Source organism: Hyperolius riggenbachi, chromosome 8 (genome assembly GCF_040937935.1).
Source record: "Hyperolius riggenbachi isolate aHypRig1 chromosome 8, aHypRig1.pri, whole genome shotgun sequence".
In the NCBI taxonomy this organism is placed as follows: domain Eukaryota; kingdom Metazoa; phylum Chordata; class Amphibia; order Anura; family Hyperoliidae; genus Hyperolius; species Hyperolius riggenbachi.
In genome coordinates this window covers 270,149,410-270,167,109 of record NC_090653.1, presented here as the reverse complement: position 1 = coordinate 270,167,109, position 17,700 = coordinate 270,149,410, and the positions used below count along the sequence as shown (strand labels likewise).

Sequence of the window (17,700 nt, the reverse complement as noted above, 5' to 3'; positions counted from 1 at the left end):
CTGTTGAAGGAATCGAGCAGCGGTGGGACAGGTAAGTGTAGATGTGTACGGGCCGATGTGATCGACACTGCGAATGTGCGGCTAGGTGCGGACACAAAACAAACGGGGAAATATTGTTGCATGCGGATGCAGAACGTACGGTACACATCCGCCTTGCAGATGCGCTTACCGTTTCCGTTCTGTATCCGCACACGTGTGAAACAACCCTTACCATTTTATTTCTGTCCCTCTATATTGTAAGGTCCCGTTTGCATTCGGAACTGCAAAATGAGAATCGCCTAGCGATCGCACTCGTAATTTTGCATTGCTATTTTCCCCGATTTGAGAATGAGACTCGCGATGCAATCACCGGGAAAATGCTGCATGCAGCACGTTTTCAATCAGCGGAAATGGTGAACGCACCGCAATTGCCGCAGTGTGCGTAGTCCCACTGTATTACTTGCACTGCAGTACTTGGCTTATCTCTAGCAATAAGCAGAGTGTGAATGAGGCCTAAGCCGTTAAGGGCAGCGCCTCTCCCTTGTTTTTCTCCTGCCGCTGCTGTATTTTGGATGTTTTCTTAATAGAACACAATATAGATAGCTCTCCTTTCGGACTGATTGCTGAAGGCTACTGCGGAGGATTGTTTTCTGCAATGTGTGATCAAATAAAACACAACATTATAAATGTCAAAAGAAAAAGATACCCAGGAAAATAAATTGCTGCTATTGTGGTTAATGTGAGAGAGTGTCGGTATTTAAAACAAGCTAAGGAGTTTAAAAAAATACCATTGTTTTTATTTGCTATTGCACAAATACACAAACACACATGCGCATATACTGTATGTTTGACACAATGGCACGAGGGCCAGTAATGCTTGCTTGTGGCCCCTTTTATCTATACAGGAGGAGCATCATATTAATGTAGTGGCTACAGGCTCGTGCTTTTACATTATGGAGAGTGAGTGGTTTAAAGAGAAACTCCAACCTAGAATTGAACTTTATCCCAATCAGTAGCTGATACCCCCTTTTACATGAGAAATATAATGATTTTCACAAACAGACCATCAGGGGGCGCTGTATGACTGATTTTGTGTTGAAACCCCTCCCACAAGAAGCTCTGGGTACCACGGTACTCTGGGCAAACTGACACAATGTAACAATGTTTACAGACAGGAAATGGCTGTTTACAGCTGTCTGTAAAGCCAGAACAGCTAGAAACAGCTACATAACCTGCCCACAGTAACAATGTCACCATGTAATACATGTCAGAATGTGAATCTGGGAGAGGAAAGATTTTACAATGGGCAAACACTGACTAAATCATTTATACATAATTATGGTAAAAAATGAAGCACTTTTTTTACTACATTATTTTCACTGGAGTTCCTCTTTAAACCTGGGTGGGGTTACATAGTTACGCTCTTCAGCATTTAATTGAAGGAGAGGGAGGAGCCAGCAGCTACCAGGGAAAGCAGGAGGAGGGGCCATTAAGGAAGGTAAGGGATAAGTTGAGCTCTCCCTTCTCACCAGGCTCTATTCACGCTCCCTTGGTATGCTGCCACTCTATAAGTCTGTGCTTATAGTATAAGTGAATGTAGAGCTATATTGAAAGTTTATAGTGAATGCTAGTGGTGCATTAACCACTTCCCTTCCCTGGTCATTTTCACAGTTCAGCTCAGCTCTGATTACTTTGGCAATAACTTTATAAATATATTAACCACTTCACCACTGAGGGGTTTTACCCCCTGAGCACCAGAGCAATTTTCACCTTTCAGCGCTCCTTCCATTCATTCGTCTATAACTTTATTATTACTTATCGCAATGAAATGAACTATATCTTGTTTTTTTCGCCACCAATTAGGCTTTCTTTAGGTGGGACATTATGCCAAGAATTATTTTTTTCTAAATGTGTTTTAATGGGAAAATAGGAAAAATGTGGGGAAAAAAATTATTATTTTTCAGTTTTCGGCCATTATAGTTTTAAATAATGCATGCTACTGTAATTAAAACCCATGAAATGTATTTGCCCTTTTGTCCCGGTTATAAAACCATTTAAATTATGTCCCTATCACAATGTTTGGCGCCAATATTTTATTTGGAAATAAAGGTGCATTTTTTTCATTTTTGCGTCCATCCCTAATTACAAGCCCATAGTTTATAAAGTAACAGTGTTATACCCTCTTGACATAAATATTTAAAAAGTTCAGTCCCTAAGGTAACTATTTATGTATTTTTTTTAATTGTAAATTTTTTATTTATTTTTTAATTACAAAAAAAAAAAAAATGGGGAGTGTGGGAGGTAATGAGTTAATTTTATGTGTAAAAGTCATTTATTTGTATGTGAAAAATGTGTAGGGTGTAGTTTACTATTTGGCCACAAGATGGCCACAGTAACTTTTTGTTTTAATGCGACCTCCAAGCTTCCTTCCGGAAGCTTGGAGGAAGTATAATGAGCATGGACACGTGAGTTTTTTCTCACAATGATCGCGCTGCCCATAGGAGAGCAGCTGATCATTGCGGGGCTTAGATCAACGAACGGGAATGGATTTTCCCGTTCATTGATCTCTGGGCGAGCGGGCGGCGGCGGTTTTACTAGCGGCGGGCGGCGTGTTTACGAGCGGGAGCGCGGGCAGCGTCGGGAACGCGGAAAGTACGTGTTTCTCCGTCCCTGGTTTTTAAAGGATGGAAAAAGGGGCGGAGAAATACGTACGGGCGGGGGTAAAGTGGTTAATACAATAATTATCACAACTAAATGATCTATGGATTGTTTTATTCAGGACAAATTAGGCTATTTGTTTTTATTCATGACCTTATTTTCTATGTATTTTAAAAGGAAAATAAGGAAAAAAGTTAAAAAATACACAATTTATCTACTTTCATACATTATAGCTTTAACCACTTGAGGACCACAGTGTTAAACCCCCCTAAAGACCAGGCTATCTTTTACTTAATTGCCACTGCAGCTGCAGGGCCGCACAACACAGCACACGAGTGATTCCCCTCCCCCCCCCCCTTGTCCCCCCACCAACAGAGCTCTCTGTTGGTGGGGTCTGATCACTCCACAGTTGTTTATTTAGTTTTTTATAAATATTTATCAATATATATATATATATTTTATAAATATGCCTTTTTTTAAATTTGTATTCCCCTGCTCCCTCGCTCCCTCCCCCCGCCAGCCAATCAGGGTGATCAGCTGTCATAGGCTTGACAGCCGATCACTGCCTAGCCTATGGAGGGGACAGCCGTGTCACACGGCTGTCCCCAGTACAGCGCTGCTGCCGAATGCAGCGCTATACATGTAAATAGACGGCGATTACGCCGTCTAACAGCCTCCCGAGCGGCAATAGCCGCTTGGAGACTGAAGGCGGGGTGGAGCTCCGCCCCTCAAGCAGGAGATGCGCGCGCAGCCATGCGTACGATCTCCTGCATTAGCCGGCTACAGGACCTGACGCCAAGTGGTGTTAGGCGGTCCTGGGGCTGCCACCGCGGCCGCGCCTGTTGGCGTGGAGCGGTTGTAGACTAGTTAATGTAAATAGCTTCTATTGTACATTAAACTTACAAATTGTATTTGTCTTTCCTGTTTATTTAAACAGTTAATTTGTTTTAATATGTATTAGTAACACATTGTATATACCCTACTCTCGTTACATCTGTCTGCTTCTGGAATGTTTGTTTTACACTTGTTTACACATTAATCCTGCCATTGAATTCCCTGGCAGAAAGAGAGGGGTTTGCTGTCATTCCTTTACAACTGTGTAGCACTGGTATCAGCTCAGAGATAAATAAACAGTGTTAATTTTGTAGAAAGGGGAGTGCAGAGACTTATTTTCACGTCATGGGACATGAAGTGGTTAATAATGCTGGTTTATATAGGTCTGTGTAATTTCTACTAGCTAGGGGCGTAACTACAGGGGAGCAGCTCCTGGGACCACAGCTGTAAGGGGGCCCCAAGTACTACTTCCCTCCCTCCGATAAAGGGGTTCATCCATCCATCAGGTGTTTTTGTTTTTGCATCCACACAAGTGACATATCTGAGGATTTGTATTTACTTATTCATTCATTCCTACTATAAATTCCACACACAAAGAATCCATGCAACCAAATTATTAAAAGTACCCACGGATAAGTGTATATAGTTTTCTGAATGGTGTCATTTCGGCTGTATTTTTTTATTGTTGCAGTGCCTGCAGCAAAAGTACTATACAGGTAAAAAGCAGTATTGTTATAGTTGTTCTATGAACAGTTACAGATTGCCCAGCAAGCTCGTGGTAAACCAGAAATCCGAGGAGTGTGTAAGGGGCTACAAAGGACCAAAAAGCTTCCTTTTGCTATGCAAAACAGAAGTTTGCCTTCTTAAAACAGAAGGTATTTGCGATTATTCAGTGTCATGCACTGGTGGGAATTGACCAATCCAAAACAGTCTGTATGCATGTTGGATTATTATGGCTCTGTACAATTAACAAGCAGACACATCATTGCATTCCAGCGGTTCTGGAGGCGTTTAGCATTCCGGGACATCAAAGGGATGATTTGCATATTCTGCAGTTATGAATTGTGGGAAACCTCAGCAGCTCACTCCAACCTGAATAATCGCAAATACCTTCTGTTTTAAGACGGCAAATTTCTGTTTTGCTTTCCATGAACAGGTAAATTGTTTAATTTTTTACTGGTCCTTGTAGTATACGCCACAAGGGAGGAAGATACACACCTGGAGAAACAGTTGTTCTATACATCATGGTTTTTATTCAATTAATGTTTTCTATTATTTTTTTCCTAGAATTCCTAGGAAATATTTTTTTGTTTAAAAAAGCTTTTCAGCACTCTTATAACCTCCCTGGCGGTAAGCCCGAACTAAGTTCGGGCTAAGCCGCCGCAGAGGATTTCTCAGGCCCTGGTGGGCCGATTTGCATATTTTTTTTTTTTTTTTTTGGTACACGCAGATAGCACTTTGCTAGCTGCGTGTACAAACCGATCGCCGCTGATTCACCACTACCCGCCGCGCCGCCCCCCAGACCTCTTGCGCAGCCTGGCCTATCAGCGCCAGGCAGCGCTAAGGGGTGGATCGGGACTCCCCCTTGCGCCATGACGTGGATGACGTCATCCCGATCGTCGCCATGGCGACGGGGAAGCCAAACAGGAAGTTCTGAACGTGGTAGGGGGGATGCCGCTGCACATTGGCTATCATGTAGCTAGCGCTAGGCTAGCTACATGATTAAAAGAAAAAAAAATTGAATGTGCTGCGCTGCCCCCTGGCGGTTTTAATAGACCGCCAGGGAGGTTAATTTTTAAAAGTACCAGCAAGCAGGTGAAAAAGGGCTGTCTTTTTTTCTTGCGGGTGTCTTAAAGAGACTCTGTAACAAAATTTTCATCCTTATTTCTTCTATCCTATAAGTTCCTATACCTGTTCTAATGTGCTCTGTCTAACTGCAGCCTTTTCTAGTTGCACGATGGCTGTGTTATCTCTGTTATATGATCTAACCCTTCTTCATTGTCGGCTCTGTCGGGCTGAGGCAGTCAGGCAGGAATGTGCTGTGCTGCTTGTGATTGGCTAGAAGCTACACACACTCTCTCCACGCCCCCTGCACACTCTGTATGACTCACAACACTGAGCTACTCTCAGCCTATCACTTACTATGTCTTTTGTTTGTAAACACTGCATAAAATGGCAATTACAAGCCAGGATCACAGCAGGGAGTGGCAGAAACAGCACAGAGGGGCCCAGGAGAACATAATGAATAGAATGGTATGCTTTTTATTGTAAGAATTTTAGAGTACAGATTCTCTTTAAAAGGAGTTCTATTGATAAGGTGTGAAAATATCGCCCAGGGCCCATATGCAATTACCTTTCCTCATGAGTTTTCGCCTAAGTGATATTTTCTTGTCAATTTAAATCACCAGCAAGCAAGAAATAACACTTTCCACCTACTTTTTGGTACTTTCTCGATTGCAAAGTGCTGAAAATGTATTTATCTCTAAGTTAGCCAATAAATGGTATCATCCTGATTCAAAACGTCTTGCTTTTACTGATGGCTAACACGGTACAACACTCTAAGTGCTGAAAAGTTATTGTAAAACAGAAGATGAAAAATTGTCTCCTAGGAGAAAAATCAGGAGACAAATGTAGCTGCATATAGGCCCATGTCTCAGAAATGACAAAAAAAAAAAACATTTGAGGGAAAGAATAGTATTCTTGTTTTACATTTATTCTTATTCTATAAAAAAACAAAAAAACAAAAACAAATGCAGCCAAAATATGCAATGCACCCATGAGTGTATACCTTATGGGGTTTAGCTTACTGAATGGTGGCATTTTAGTGACATTTTAATCAGGGCTGTGGAGTCGGAGTCAAGGAGTCGGAGTCGAGGAGTCGGGGCAATTTTGGGAGGAGTCAGAGTCGTGGTTTCATAAACTGAGTCGGATGATTTTTGTACAAAATCCACAGCCCTGTTAAGTATTAGACTAAGGAGTCGGAGTCGAGGAGTCTGAGTCTGAGTCATTTTGGGTACCCGGAGTCGGAGTTGGAGTCGGAGTCGTGATTTCATAAACCAAGGAGTCGGAGTTGGAGTCGGAAGATGTTTGTACCGACTCCACAGCCCTGATTTTAATGTTATAGTACTTCAGACCTTCAGCACCAGTGCTACAGTGCTGCCCATAATTATTTATATCCCTGGCAAATTTTGACTTAAAGTTACTTTTATTCAACCAGCAAGTATTTTTTTTGCCAGGAAATGACATGGATGTCTCCCAAAAAATAATAAAACGATATACAAGAGGCATTATTGTGTGTGTGTGTGGGGGGGGGGGGGGGGTTGTCAGCTTTTATTTAATTTTGAGCAAAATGTGTTCAGTCCAAAATTATTTTTAATTGTATTTCAAAATTATTATACCCTTCTCAATAATCAATAGAAAAGCCTTTATTGGCTATTACAGCAATCAAATGCTTCCTATAATTGCAGACCAGCTTTTTGCATGTCTCCACAGGTATATTTGCCCATTCATCTTTAGCAATGAACTCTAAATCTTTCAGGTTGGAGGGTCTTCTTGCCATCACCCTGATCTTTAGCTCCCTCCACAGATTCTCAATTGGATTCAAGTTTGAACTCTGGCTGGGCCACTCCAAAATGTTAATGTCGTTGTCTGGTAACCATTTCAACTTTTGCTGTGGGTTTTGGGTCATTGTCATGCTGAAATGTCCACTAGTGCCCAAGGCCAAGTTTCTCTGCAGACTGCCTGATGTTGTCGTTGAGAATCCTCATGTATTGCTCTTTTTAATGGTGCCATTTACTGTGATTAGGTTTCCTGGTCCATTGGCTGAAGAACACCCCCAAAGTATTAGCTTCCCACCACCAAGTTTGACAGCGGCGATGGTGTTCTTTGGGTTGAAGGATTCTACTTTTTTTAAGCCAAATAAAGGAAACATCATTGTGACCAAACAATTAAATTTTTGTCTCATCTGACCATAACACAGAAGACCAGAAGTCTTCTTCCTTGTCCAGATGAGCATTTGCAAGGGCAAGCAAGCTTTTGTGTGCCTTTTTTGGCGTCCTCCATGGTCTGCATAAGTGGAACCCAGCAGTGTGCAGTGTCCGTACGATTGTCTGCCTTGAGACATTGCCCCCAGCAGAGCACATATTCACCAGGATGGCCTTGGTGGTGATCTTTGGATTCTTTTTCACCTCACTATCCTCCTGGCCAGCACAGGTGTCACTTTTGGCTTCCGACCACGATCTCTGAGATATTCCAAAGTGCGGAACATCTTGTATTTTTTGCACTGTAGCCACTGGAACTTGAAAACATTTAGAAATGGCCTTGTAGCCCTTTCCTGACTTGTGAGCAGCCACCATGCGCAGCCGCAGGTCCTCACTGAGCTCCATGACTGTCCACAAACCAACTGCAGAGAGCTGCTGTTTTTCACCTGTTGAGTTTATTAAAACAGCTGTTCCCAATTAATCAGGGTAATTAGGATGCTTTAGAACAGCTTAGACTACCGTATATACTCGAGTATAAGCTGACTTTTTCACCTCCAAAAAATTGCCTATAAGTGGGGATGTCGGCTTATACTCGAGTCACCTCTCCCGAGTACCCCCGCCATGTGAAAAATGGAGGCAGCTCTGGAGCTTCGGAGAGCCTTGCCGGCATGCGTATAGAGCGAGTGTCTCCCTCATCATAAACAATGTTGAGGATGGCGTGCAGATTCTTGTTATAACCTCCGGTATATGCAGTGATGTGAATTCCCCCCCCCCCCCGGATGGCCCCCCTCCCCGGTATATGCGGAGTCATGCGCAATGGAGCGTGTTTCCTTCACTCACCGTTCAGCGTTGTCCTCCTCGATTCCGCATCGGCTTCTCTCTCATCGCTATGACACATGTTCAACTCCGTCCACCTTGATGCCGTATCAGCCTCTCGCTGTCTCTTCGCTATGACGCCATCATAGCGAAGAGACAGCGAGAGGCTGATACGGCATCAAGGTGGACGGAGTTGAATATGTGTCATAGCGATGAGAGAGAGGCCGATGCGGAATCGAGGAGGACAACGCTGAACGGTGAGTGAAGGAAGTACGCTCTGTTGCGCATCACTCCGCATATACCGGGAAGGGGGGCCATCCGGGGTAGCATTCACATCACTCTGCATATACCGCAGGGTATAACAAGAATCTGCACGCAATCCTCAACATTGTTTATGAGGGGGCAACTCGCTCTATACGCATGCCGGCAAGGCTCTCCGAAGGAGAGGGGGGCATTCACATCACTCTGCATGTACTGGTGGGGCCACAATTCACAATCATCGCCACCGCATACCCGCACGTGGTGGGAGGAGGGGGGCACAACAAGCATCTGCATGCCATACACAGCACTGTTTATGAGGGGGACACTCGCTCTATACACATGCAGGCAAGGCACTAGTAGGGAGACAGCACTTTTTATATAGAGTGTGTCTGTGTCTGTATGAAGGGAGTGCTGTGACATTATTTACAGGCAGCACCCTTCCTGCTGGTACCCTCCCTGGCCTTCGATTACTGCCTGGCCTCCACATGGCTCACATACAATATCACACTGGGCCAGGAGCAATGACCTGATTGAGACTGGGCAGTGAGCATGCTTGAAGGATAGGAAAGGAACAGCTGCAACCTGTGAGCCCCGGTTCTTATTCCATTAGATAACATTATCTCGGCTTATACTCGGGTCACCCACTTTTTCCTGCTTTTGGGGGTAAAAGTTGGGGGGTCGGCTTATACTCGAGTATATACGGTATTTGGAATGGTATAGAACTTTGGATTTTCACACAAACTGTGACAGTTTGTGAAGGGTATGAGTAATTTTGGACTATACACTCTTTGCTCAAAAGTGAATAAAAGCTGAGAAATGTTTTTCCCACAATAATTCCTCTTGTACATCGTCTTATTATCTTTTAGGAGACACCTATGTCATTTCCCATCAAAAAAAAATACTTGCTGGTTGAATAAAAGTAACTTTAACCCTCCTGGCGGTTCAATTTTTCTGCCCAATAGGCAGAAATCCTTTTTTTTTTTGTTTTGTTTTGTTTCATGTAAAGCGATCGTCGCCGGCATCAATAGCAAACGGGAACGCGTATATAACGCTTCGATCAGGAAATCCCGTTCAAAGAACGGGATTTCCTGGAGGGCTTCCCCGTCGCCATGGCGATGGGGCGGGATGACGTCATTGGGAGTCCCGGGCCAACCCTCGGCGCTGCCTGGCACTGATTGGCCAGGCAGCGCACGGGGTCTGGGGGGGGGGGGGCGCACGGCGCGACAGATAGCGGCGATCAAGCGCGGGGCGGCGGCGATCGGTGTGTGCGTTTAGCAAAAAAAAAAAATTAGACAACTCGGCCCAGCAGGGCTGGAGAAAACCTCCGGCATGGCTTACTGCCAAGGAGGTTAAGGGTTTTGTGCTGCTATTCAAGATAATTAAAGTGTTTTGGCTTCATTCTTGTTTTTAAAGTTTCATAAAATATGACTTTTTAATTTCAATTTATTTATTTTTGTTGGGAAACATTCTTTGAAAAAAACAAAACATTTCCAACTTCAGTAAAATGAAATGGGAACAAAAGAAATCCCCACACGTCCTGGAAAAAAAAGCCACACAAAAACATATTTCAACTTAAACAATGGCGTCACAGAACTGTAACGATATGGTAAGGAAGAGGGTTATAGTATTTTGTACTGAAGTAGCTAATATGATTTTTTTTCTGTATATTTTGGCCCTGAAATGAATTACCGTAATCATTTTGTATCTGGTTTTCAGGTATTCCAGAGAAGAGAAGACGGGTCCGTGAGTTTTTTCCGCGGATGGGAACAGTACAGGGATGGATTCGGAAAACTTACAGGGGAACATTGGCTGGGTGAGCGAAAATAAATAAAAAATTCTTTGTTCATCAAGGACTAATCATTACAACAGATCTCATCAAAGTAGGCCATCAGGTTTATGGAAAACAGAATGAAGTGCACTTTGCGGGGTTTGATGTTTTCAACTCTATTAACCGTCCAAACAACGGGCCACTCCGCTGTCTGGTGTATTATAAGAAGCAGTTTACAAAAAAAGCGTATTCAGTAAAGAGAACAAATGTGACACACTCTGCCGGCCTTGCAGCAGAGAGTAAATGGCTGTGCATGTAATGAATGCATTATGCTTGTACAATGCGTACAAATAGCCTGTTCCATTCTGAAGAGTGTTAAAGCTCCAGTTCAAGCAGTTACATAGCATTTATAGAACTTCATTTATATTAATTATGCATTAGAAAGTTTTGTAAAAAAAAAACAAAAAACAAACATATGGCAGGAAGGGGAAAAACCGCTTGCTCTTTCAGCCGAATCCACAACTTCCTGCTGAATGACGGCCTATCAGGACCTTGGGTGTCATTTAATTAGCATACCTGGACACCAAAAATATATGTAGCTACTTGAAAGTGTTCTTACATTTAAAGAGGAACTGTAGTGAATATTTTTTTTTTACAATATGCATTTATAAACTCTTTAGTCAGTGTTTGCCCATTGTAAAATCGTATCGCCCCCTGGTTTATAAGCCCTGGTTTCCCAGAATGCACTGGAAGGAAAATTCTGAATAGCTAATCAGCCTAGGCTAAGCATCACTGGGAAGGCGGGGCTACATACCAATATACAGCAATATATAGATGTAGGAAGTGTTTACAGTAGAAGTGGGTATCATGAATAATTTGCTGCATTTTACTATATCCACTACAGATACTCGCCTAAGGAGGGGGAAGGCTCTGGGTCCTATAGATTCTTCCTGCTCTTCTCACAGTCCCCTCGTTCCAGCAGGTGGTTGCGGAATTCTGCCGGAGCCCGAGGGCTTCTGAAGATGGGTGGCTCTGTACTGTGCATGCGTGAGCGCGCAGTATGGAGCCGCCCGTCTTCCGAAGGCTCCGGTGGCTGCACAGAGCAGTATTCGAATGATCGATCGAATACTGCTACCGTAGAGGCAAAGGAGGCAGTTACCATAGAGGCAAAGGAGGCAGTTGCCCCCGGGCCCCAGAGCTTGTAGGGGCCCCCAGTGGCTACAAGAGGAAAAAAAAATTTCAAATCGACCTTATAGTTTTTGAGAAAATCGATTTTAAAGTTTCAAAGGAAAAAAAATACACATTTAAAAACCAGCCGACTTTAATAGTTAATAGAAAATCCACCTTAAATTCTAGAAACCCTAAATTTGCAGGATATGTTAAGGAGATCATTGGGAATAAGAGGAAAAAACAATTTTTCAAAAAGACGTTATAGTTTTTGAGAAACTCTATTTTAAAGTTTTGAAGGAAAAAAGTATAGTTTTAAATGCAGTAAATGTCACTTTTAGTACCTAACTGTAGTGTAATTTTACATGTATCAAAAGAAAGAGCAATAAATTTCCTGACTGGGTGTCCAGGACCAGGGGGTCCATACGCAGCCGCAGCGCTTTGGCCAGGGATTGCTATACAGCCGCAATATGGCTGTATGAAGATCCCTGGCATTTTGTTCCTATTTTACCAATTTTTTTTCTATGTTTAGAGTGTGGGAATTTTTTTTTTTTTTAAATTATGTGGTGTCCCCCCTTCTGAAACTTTGTAACCCCTTGTCCCCCATGCAGGCTGGGGTAGCCAGAATGTGGAGCTCCGACCGATTGGGACTTCAAACCCTGACTATACCAGCTGCAAGAAAGGTCCCTTAATGACAATTTTTGCTCCGGGGTATATGTTGGGGGGGCCCCCCAGGTTTATTTTGCCCTGGGGCCCCACTGTTGCTTAAACCGGCCCTGAGTTAAAGCATTTATTTTAAGTACCTGATGATAATGTCTGTTTCAAGCCCAGAAGGATCATACTGTTAGCAAGTGGCTTTTTATTTCCTACCCCCACAGCCGCTTGGTAGATTCATTGGCATTGGATTATTCTTTTTGAGGTCCATATTCCGCACTGAAGGAGTCCTCATCTTGGGTATGAATTAGAGGGCTAAAAGCACCACCAAGGTTGCCTGATCTATGCAGAAAGCAGAGTGAGCAATGCTGGACTTGCAGCTTTATTTCCACAGTCTACTGGGCATGCTCCATAGATCAGGTGGGCTCAGTGGTCCTGACAGCCACACTAAATGACACTAGCCATACTAGTAATACAAGCTTATGGATTGTTTAGCCCTTTCCATTGCTCTTTTACTAAACTGTTACAGACACGGGATACAGACATTCGATGTGTCTGAAAATGTAAATGTTTACACACTGTGCGGGGACACGAGGGTAAAACTCTATGGGGGAGGAGCTGTAGCTACAATGTTGTCAGCAGGCATGGTCGGAAGAGCCAATTTCCGATTCCGCGGTAATTCCGCATACCGCCACTACCGAAATTCCGCTTCCGCTACATTCCGGTGGAATTCCGCTACATTCCGCGGAATTCCGCGGTATTCCGCCACGTGCACTTTCCGTATTTTTAAACGGACTTCCGTAATTTTTAAACGGATTTCCGTAAATTTAGGAGGAAACACTCAATCGCTCATTTGAAATATCTATTGTTAATAAAGTTGATTTGTATTTTGTAAATTTGGATAAAAAAATGTTGAAACCGTTATTTTAGCGCAGTAACTCTCCGCTGATTATGATTGGTCAACTCATTCCGCATCTCCTGATTGGTCAATTCATTCCGATTCCGATTTTGCCGGAATTCCGAATTCCGGATTGCAAATTCCGAATTCCGGATTGCAAATTCCGAATTCCGCGGAACCATGCGGAAACCCCAATTCCGGCGGAATTTCGGAATTTTAGCTTCCGCGGAATTCGGAAGCCCATGCCTGGTTGTCAGCAGCAGAGCGACGCTGGCAGTTGCTCCCTCTCTCACTGTCTTATGCAGATGACGGTGAGAAAGGGGGAGGGGCAGCAGGGTAGCTAGGATCCTGAAAGACTCGGGGCACCAAGGGCAAGGGGAGAGTGCAGAGAGGAAAAATGGGCTCGGTCATGACAGTATGTGGGTGGAGCTAACAGTAATGTAACAATGTAACTCAAATGCAGTGGGCATGCGTTTCCTCCCAAAACACAGGCAAAAGATGATGCTATCATGTCAACATGAAGCAAAATCTCTGAGAAATGCCATTTCTGAAAGCACACAGGGGTCCAACTCAGCGCTAGCAAGATGCACCTAATAAAGTGGCCAGCAAAATATAATGATTTTCCTGTCACTGTGTTCTTTTTGTGTCATGTATTTGCATTCCATTTAGTAATCATGAGCCCACAAAATGCCAAATACTGCAACAGTACCATTGCTGATGGCATCTGGTGAGCTGCAGGCAGGCTGTGCTGTGGCTGGGCAAGAAAGTGGTGCCGTAACCATGGCAACACTCCACACCTCACTCTGCAGCACCATCCAGGCACAGTGCCAGGGGATTCTGGGCTTAAGCCCCAGGTCCCAGACCCTAACGACACGCCAGGGGAAAAGTATGGAAGGCACACATATTTGCTGTTCTCTCAGGTAGCAGGCGCAGCATATGTCTCAGGCACAGGAAGAGAGTTTTGCAAACCTAGCCAGCCAGTTACTTTCAATAGATTTATTACAAAAGGTACAGAGGTGCGAAGGACAAAACTTTGTACATTGCTAATTAATGCAAATCCACTATCCTATGTAAATTGGAGGCTGAATTAGGGCTGTAACGATACACCTGTCATGAGGTACTTATAGAGGCAGAAATAGAAGGCCGAACACCTGGTCCGCACACTTGTTCCCGGTAATTGCTTCAGAAGGCTCCTCTTCAGGGGGAGGTGTGTGCCAGCAGCGGTGACTAGGAGACCGGCGGCTCTGCTGGCTGCCAATCTGCACATTCGGGGAGACGTGTGCCAATCTTGCCGGACTCCGCAACAGAATCTTAATTGAAATCAGCAAACAGAAGCACAAGGCCACGGATCACAGGAACACCTTGATTTGCATTCGCCAGTCACTTGATGTCCTCATTAATATGGTGAAGATGGAGTCTGACCCCTCGCGCAGGGACTTCAGCGCAGATAGAAGAGATGGAATGAACAAGCATAGCACAGAAGCAATTATACATGGGGAGGGGAATTGTGGGTAATGTGGACATTACCTGGCCAAGAAGGAGACGGTGGAGCAAGCCAAATCTGTCCTGCACGTATACTGCTCCTCCATCGTTAACGTGAAACTGTATTTTCCTTAAAATATTGCTGTAACCTTATCTCATTGCTGCACAAGTCTAAAATTCGAAGCAAGGCTAAACTTTAAGGGCCCGTTTCCACTTGTGCGGTGCGAATCGCCACGGTGTGCATTTCCATTGATTTCCATGCGGATTCGCATGCGAATTCGCATGAAAATTCGCACACCAAGGCCGCAGGCGATTTCCCTATTAAATACATTAGCGGCGATTCGCATGCATTCCACACGCAGACGAATTCTGAGGGCTCTGCCGTGCAGAAAAATCCTGCACAGAAAAACGTTCAGGAAAACTGACAAGTGGAAACAGGCCCATCCACTTGTATTGGCTGTGCGAATCTGCATGCAGGAAACGCATGCAGATTCGCGATAGTGGAAACGGGCCCTTACTCCAGTCCAGCCCATGTCTTATATGGTCTATATCTATGAGATGTTTCTCAAGGCTCATACACATGTCCAACATAATGCAAAACCAACCGCACAACATGACCAACCACACAGCAAGTTGTTTAAATGACAAGTGCGTACACACACGCCAACCAAGTAAAAAAACAACTCACAAAGTAAACCAGAGCTGTGGCAAAAAGAACATTTGATACTCACCCGCAGCTTCCTCCAGCAGCATAAACACTTGTTAGTCCCACGCCATCCTCCCGCGGTCTGCCGTTAATAGGCCCGGTAATAGGTTCAGTGGCGTCAGTCTGGGTCTACTGCACAGGCAAGCGAAACAACAAACTGCACAACATGTATACAAACAGAGCGGATCCGCACACCAGGTAAGGTAGGAAAGATGCCGATATTCTTTTATGAAAGCCAATGGGAACCGCTACATAAAAAAAAGAAAACAAGATACTTACCTAAGGAGAGGGAAGGCTCAGGTCCTAATGAGCCTTCCCTCTCCTCTCCCGGTGCTCACAGTGCTGCACTGTCCCCAGGAGCGGTATTTGACTAAATTAGTCAAATACTGCTCGGTGACTTCGGAAATACTGCGCACGCGCGAACACCCTCTATCTCGCAATCGCGCATACACAGTATGGAACCGCTTGTCTTCGGGAGGATTCGGCTCCCGAAGACTTCCAAAGTCCCCCGCCACGGGGGATTTGAACGGTAAAGCCAGCGCAGCACAGAGGTATCTGGTTTCTTTTTTTATTAAAGGGGAACTTCAGCCTAAACAAACATACTGTCATTAAGTTACATTAGTTATGTTAATTAGAATAGATAGGTAATATAATCTTTTACCTAACCTGTTTTAAAAGAACAAGCAAATGTTTGTGATTCATGGGGGCTGCCATCTTTGTCATGGGGGCAGCCATCTTTTTGGTTGAAAGGAGGTGACAAGGAACAGGAGACACAGTTCCAACTGTCCTGTGTCCTGATTACCTCTCCCAGCTGCACACGCTAGGATTCAAATGTCAAATTCAAAATGTAAAAAAAAAAAAAATTGCACCAAAACAGCAGAAAGAGAACAACAACATCAGAAATCCCATCATGCTTTGCACAGCATCAGGGGAAAAAAGCCCGGGCAGTTTTCTTCTGTGCAGCTAAAAATGAGGCTTGTATAAGAGAAACAAAGTTCTGATGCTGTGAAACTGTTAAAGAAACAACAAGCCTTTTCAGTGCTGCTGAGTCGATTTTTAGTCCGGAGGTTCACTTTAAGCTCTTCCCATTTTCTTTATCAACTCCATACAAAAAGAGACAAAACATCCACAGGATCATCTGACGCATGTCGGGCTTACAATCTGCCCTTATTCTCATAGTATGACTAATTGCAAATTGTAAGCCCGACACGCGTCAGTTGATCCTCTTTTTGTGGGGAGTTGTTAATAGAAGAATACTGGCATTTTCCCTACCTTTCTTGGTTTGCGGAACCTCTCTGCTTGGATACATGGATTGGCCTGGCTGACCAGATCCTGCACCAGTGGGTGTAACTTTATGGGGGTATCAGAGGGTTTTGAACCATTTTTTTGAAACTGCACAACATGGCCGCATTAAAAAAACAATAAAGTTGTTCAAAAGACTTGTACACACATGGCCAATCTGCAAGATAGTTGAGTAGGTTGATCCACCGGTTGGACGTGGCAAACAACCTGTTATCAGTTGGTCATCTTCTTGTTTGCCAGCCGTACACACATCCAACTGTCTTCCAACGGACCAAGTTTAGATGATAGTTGAGCAGACGTAGAGAACACTGAAACTGCAGCAGCCTATGTGTAAAAGATTGGTGCACTAGAGGTGTGCGTATAGTGTATACTTGCCCATGTGGTTGCTGCTATCAACCCAATGTAAGGTGTGTAAAGGCTGGTATGCATTGCCCAACTATCATCTAAACTTGTTTGGTTGGAAGACAGTTGGGCATGTGAACGGCTGCCAAACAACAAGAAGACCAACTGATAACAGGTTGTATGCCAGATCCAACCAGTGGATCAACCTACCCAACTATCTTGCAGGTTGGCCACAGGTGTACAAGTTATCTGGACAGCTTAGTTTTGTTTTTTTACTGTGGACATGTTGTGTTGTTTGTCATTTATCTTGATATTTAATTGAGTTGTTTTTTAGTTGGTTGGCGTGTGTGTACGTATTGGCCGTGTAAACATCTTCTCATGCAGTTGGTCTTGTTGTGCGGTTGAATGTGCATTATGTTGGATGTTTGTATGAGCTTGAAAACCAGCTTGGTTTTCCAGTAGTTCTCGGGTCTCATATTGCTGAGCATAGCCTGCAAAATCTTGAGCATAACCTTGCTAGCATGTGAAACAAGAGCAATCTCTTCCATGGGGACAGTGACAACCGTAAAATCCCCAAAGGGGTTTTAACCTTTTTCCATACTATGTAAAACTAATATAAAAGCATGTTTCTGGCTTTGAGCTTTGACAGTACCACTGGTTAGTGCCTAGACTATGACCATTCAGTACAAACAGAGCAGCATGTGAGTCTTGGGTTAACCAGAAGCCAAGGTGATAAGCTTATAAAATAGTCCTCCATCCATTCCAGTTTATCTTAATAGTTATTTAATCTCATCCAATATTATGGTTCTTAAAGTGGGATACAGCTCTGACATAACATTCAATAACAATGTGT

At 43.8% G+C, this 17,700-nt stretch overlaps 1 protein-coding gene across 4 annotated transcripts in view; it reads left to right on the top strand.

The window, feature by feature from the left end:
• The window catches only part of FIBCD1 (fibrinogen C domain containing 1), a 392,313-nt gene that overhangs the window by 368,337 nt on the left and 6,276 nt on the right, over positions 1–17,700 (top strand). For all 4 annotated transcript variants that reach the window (XM_068248850.1, XM_068248849.1, XM_068248851.1 and 1 more), the window contains exon 6: positions 10,245–10,341. In XM_068248850.1, the coding sequence (XP_068104951.1) occupies positions 10,245–10,341 (97 nt within the window). The remainder of the gene's footprint in view (positions 1–10,244; positions 10,342–17,700) is intronic.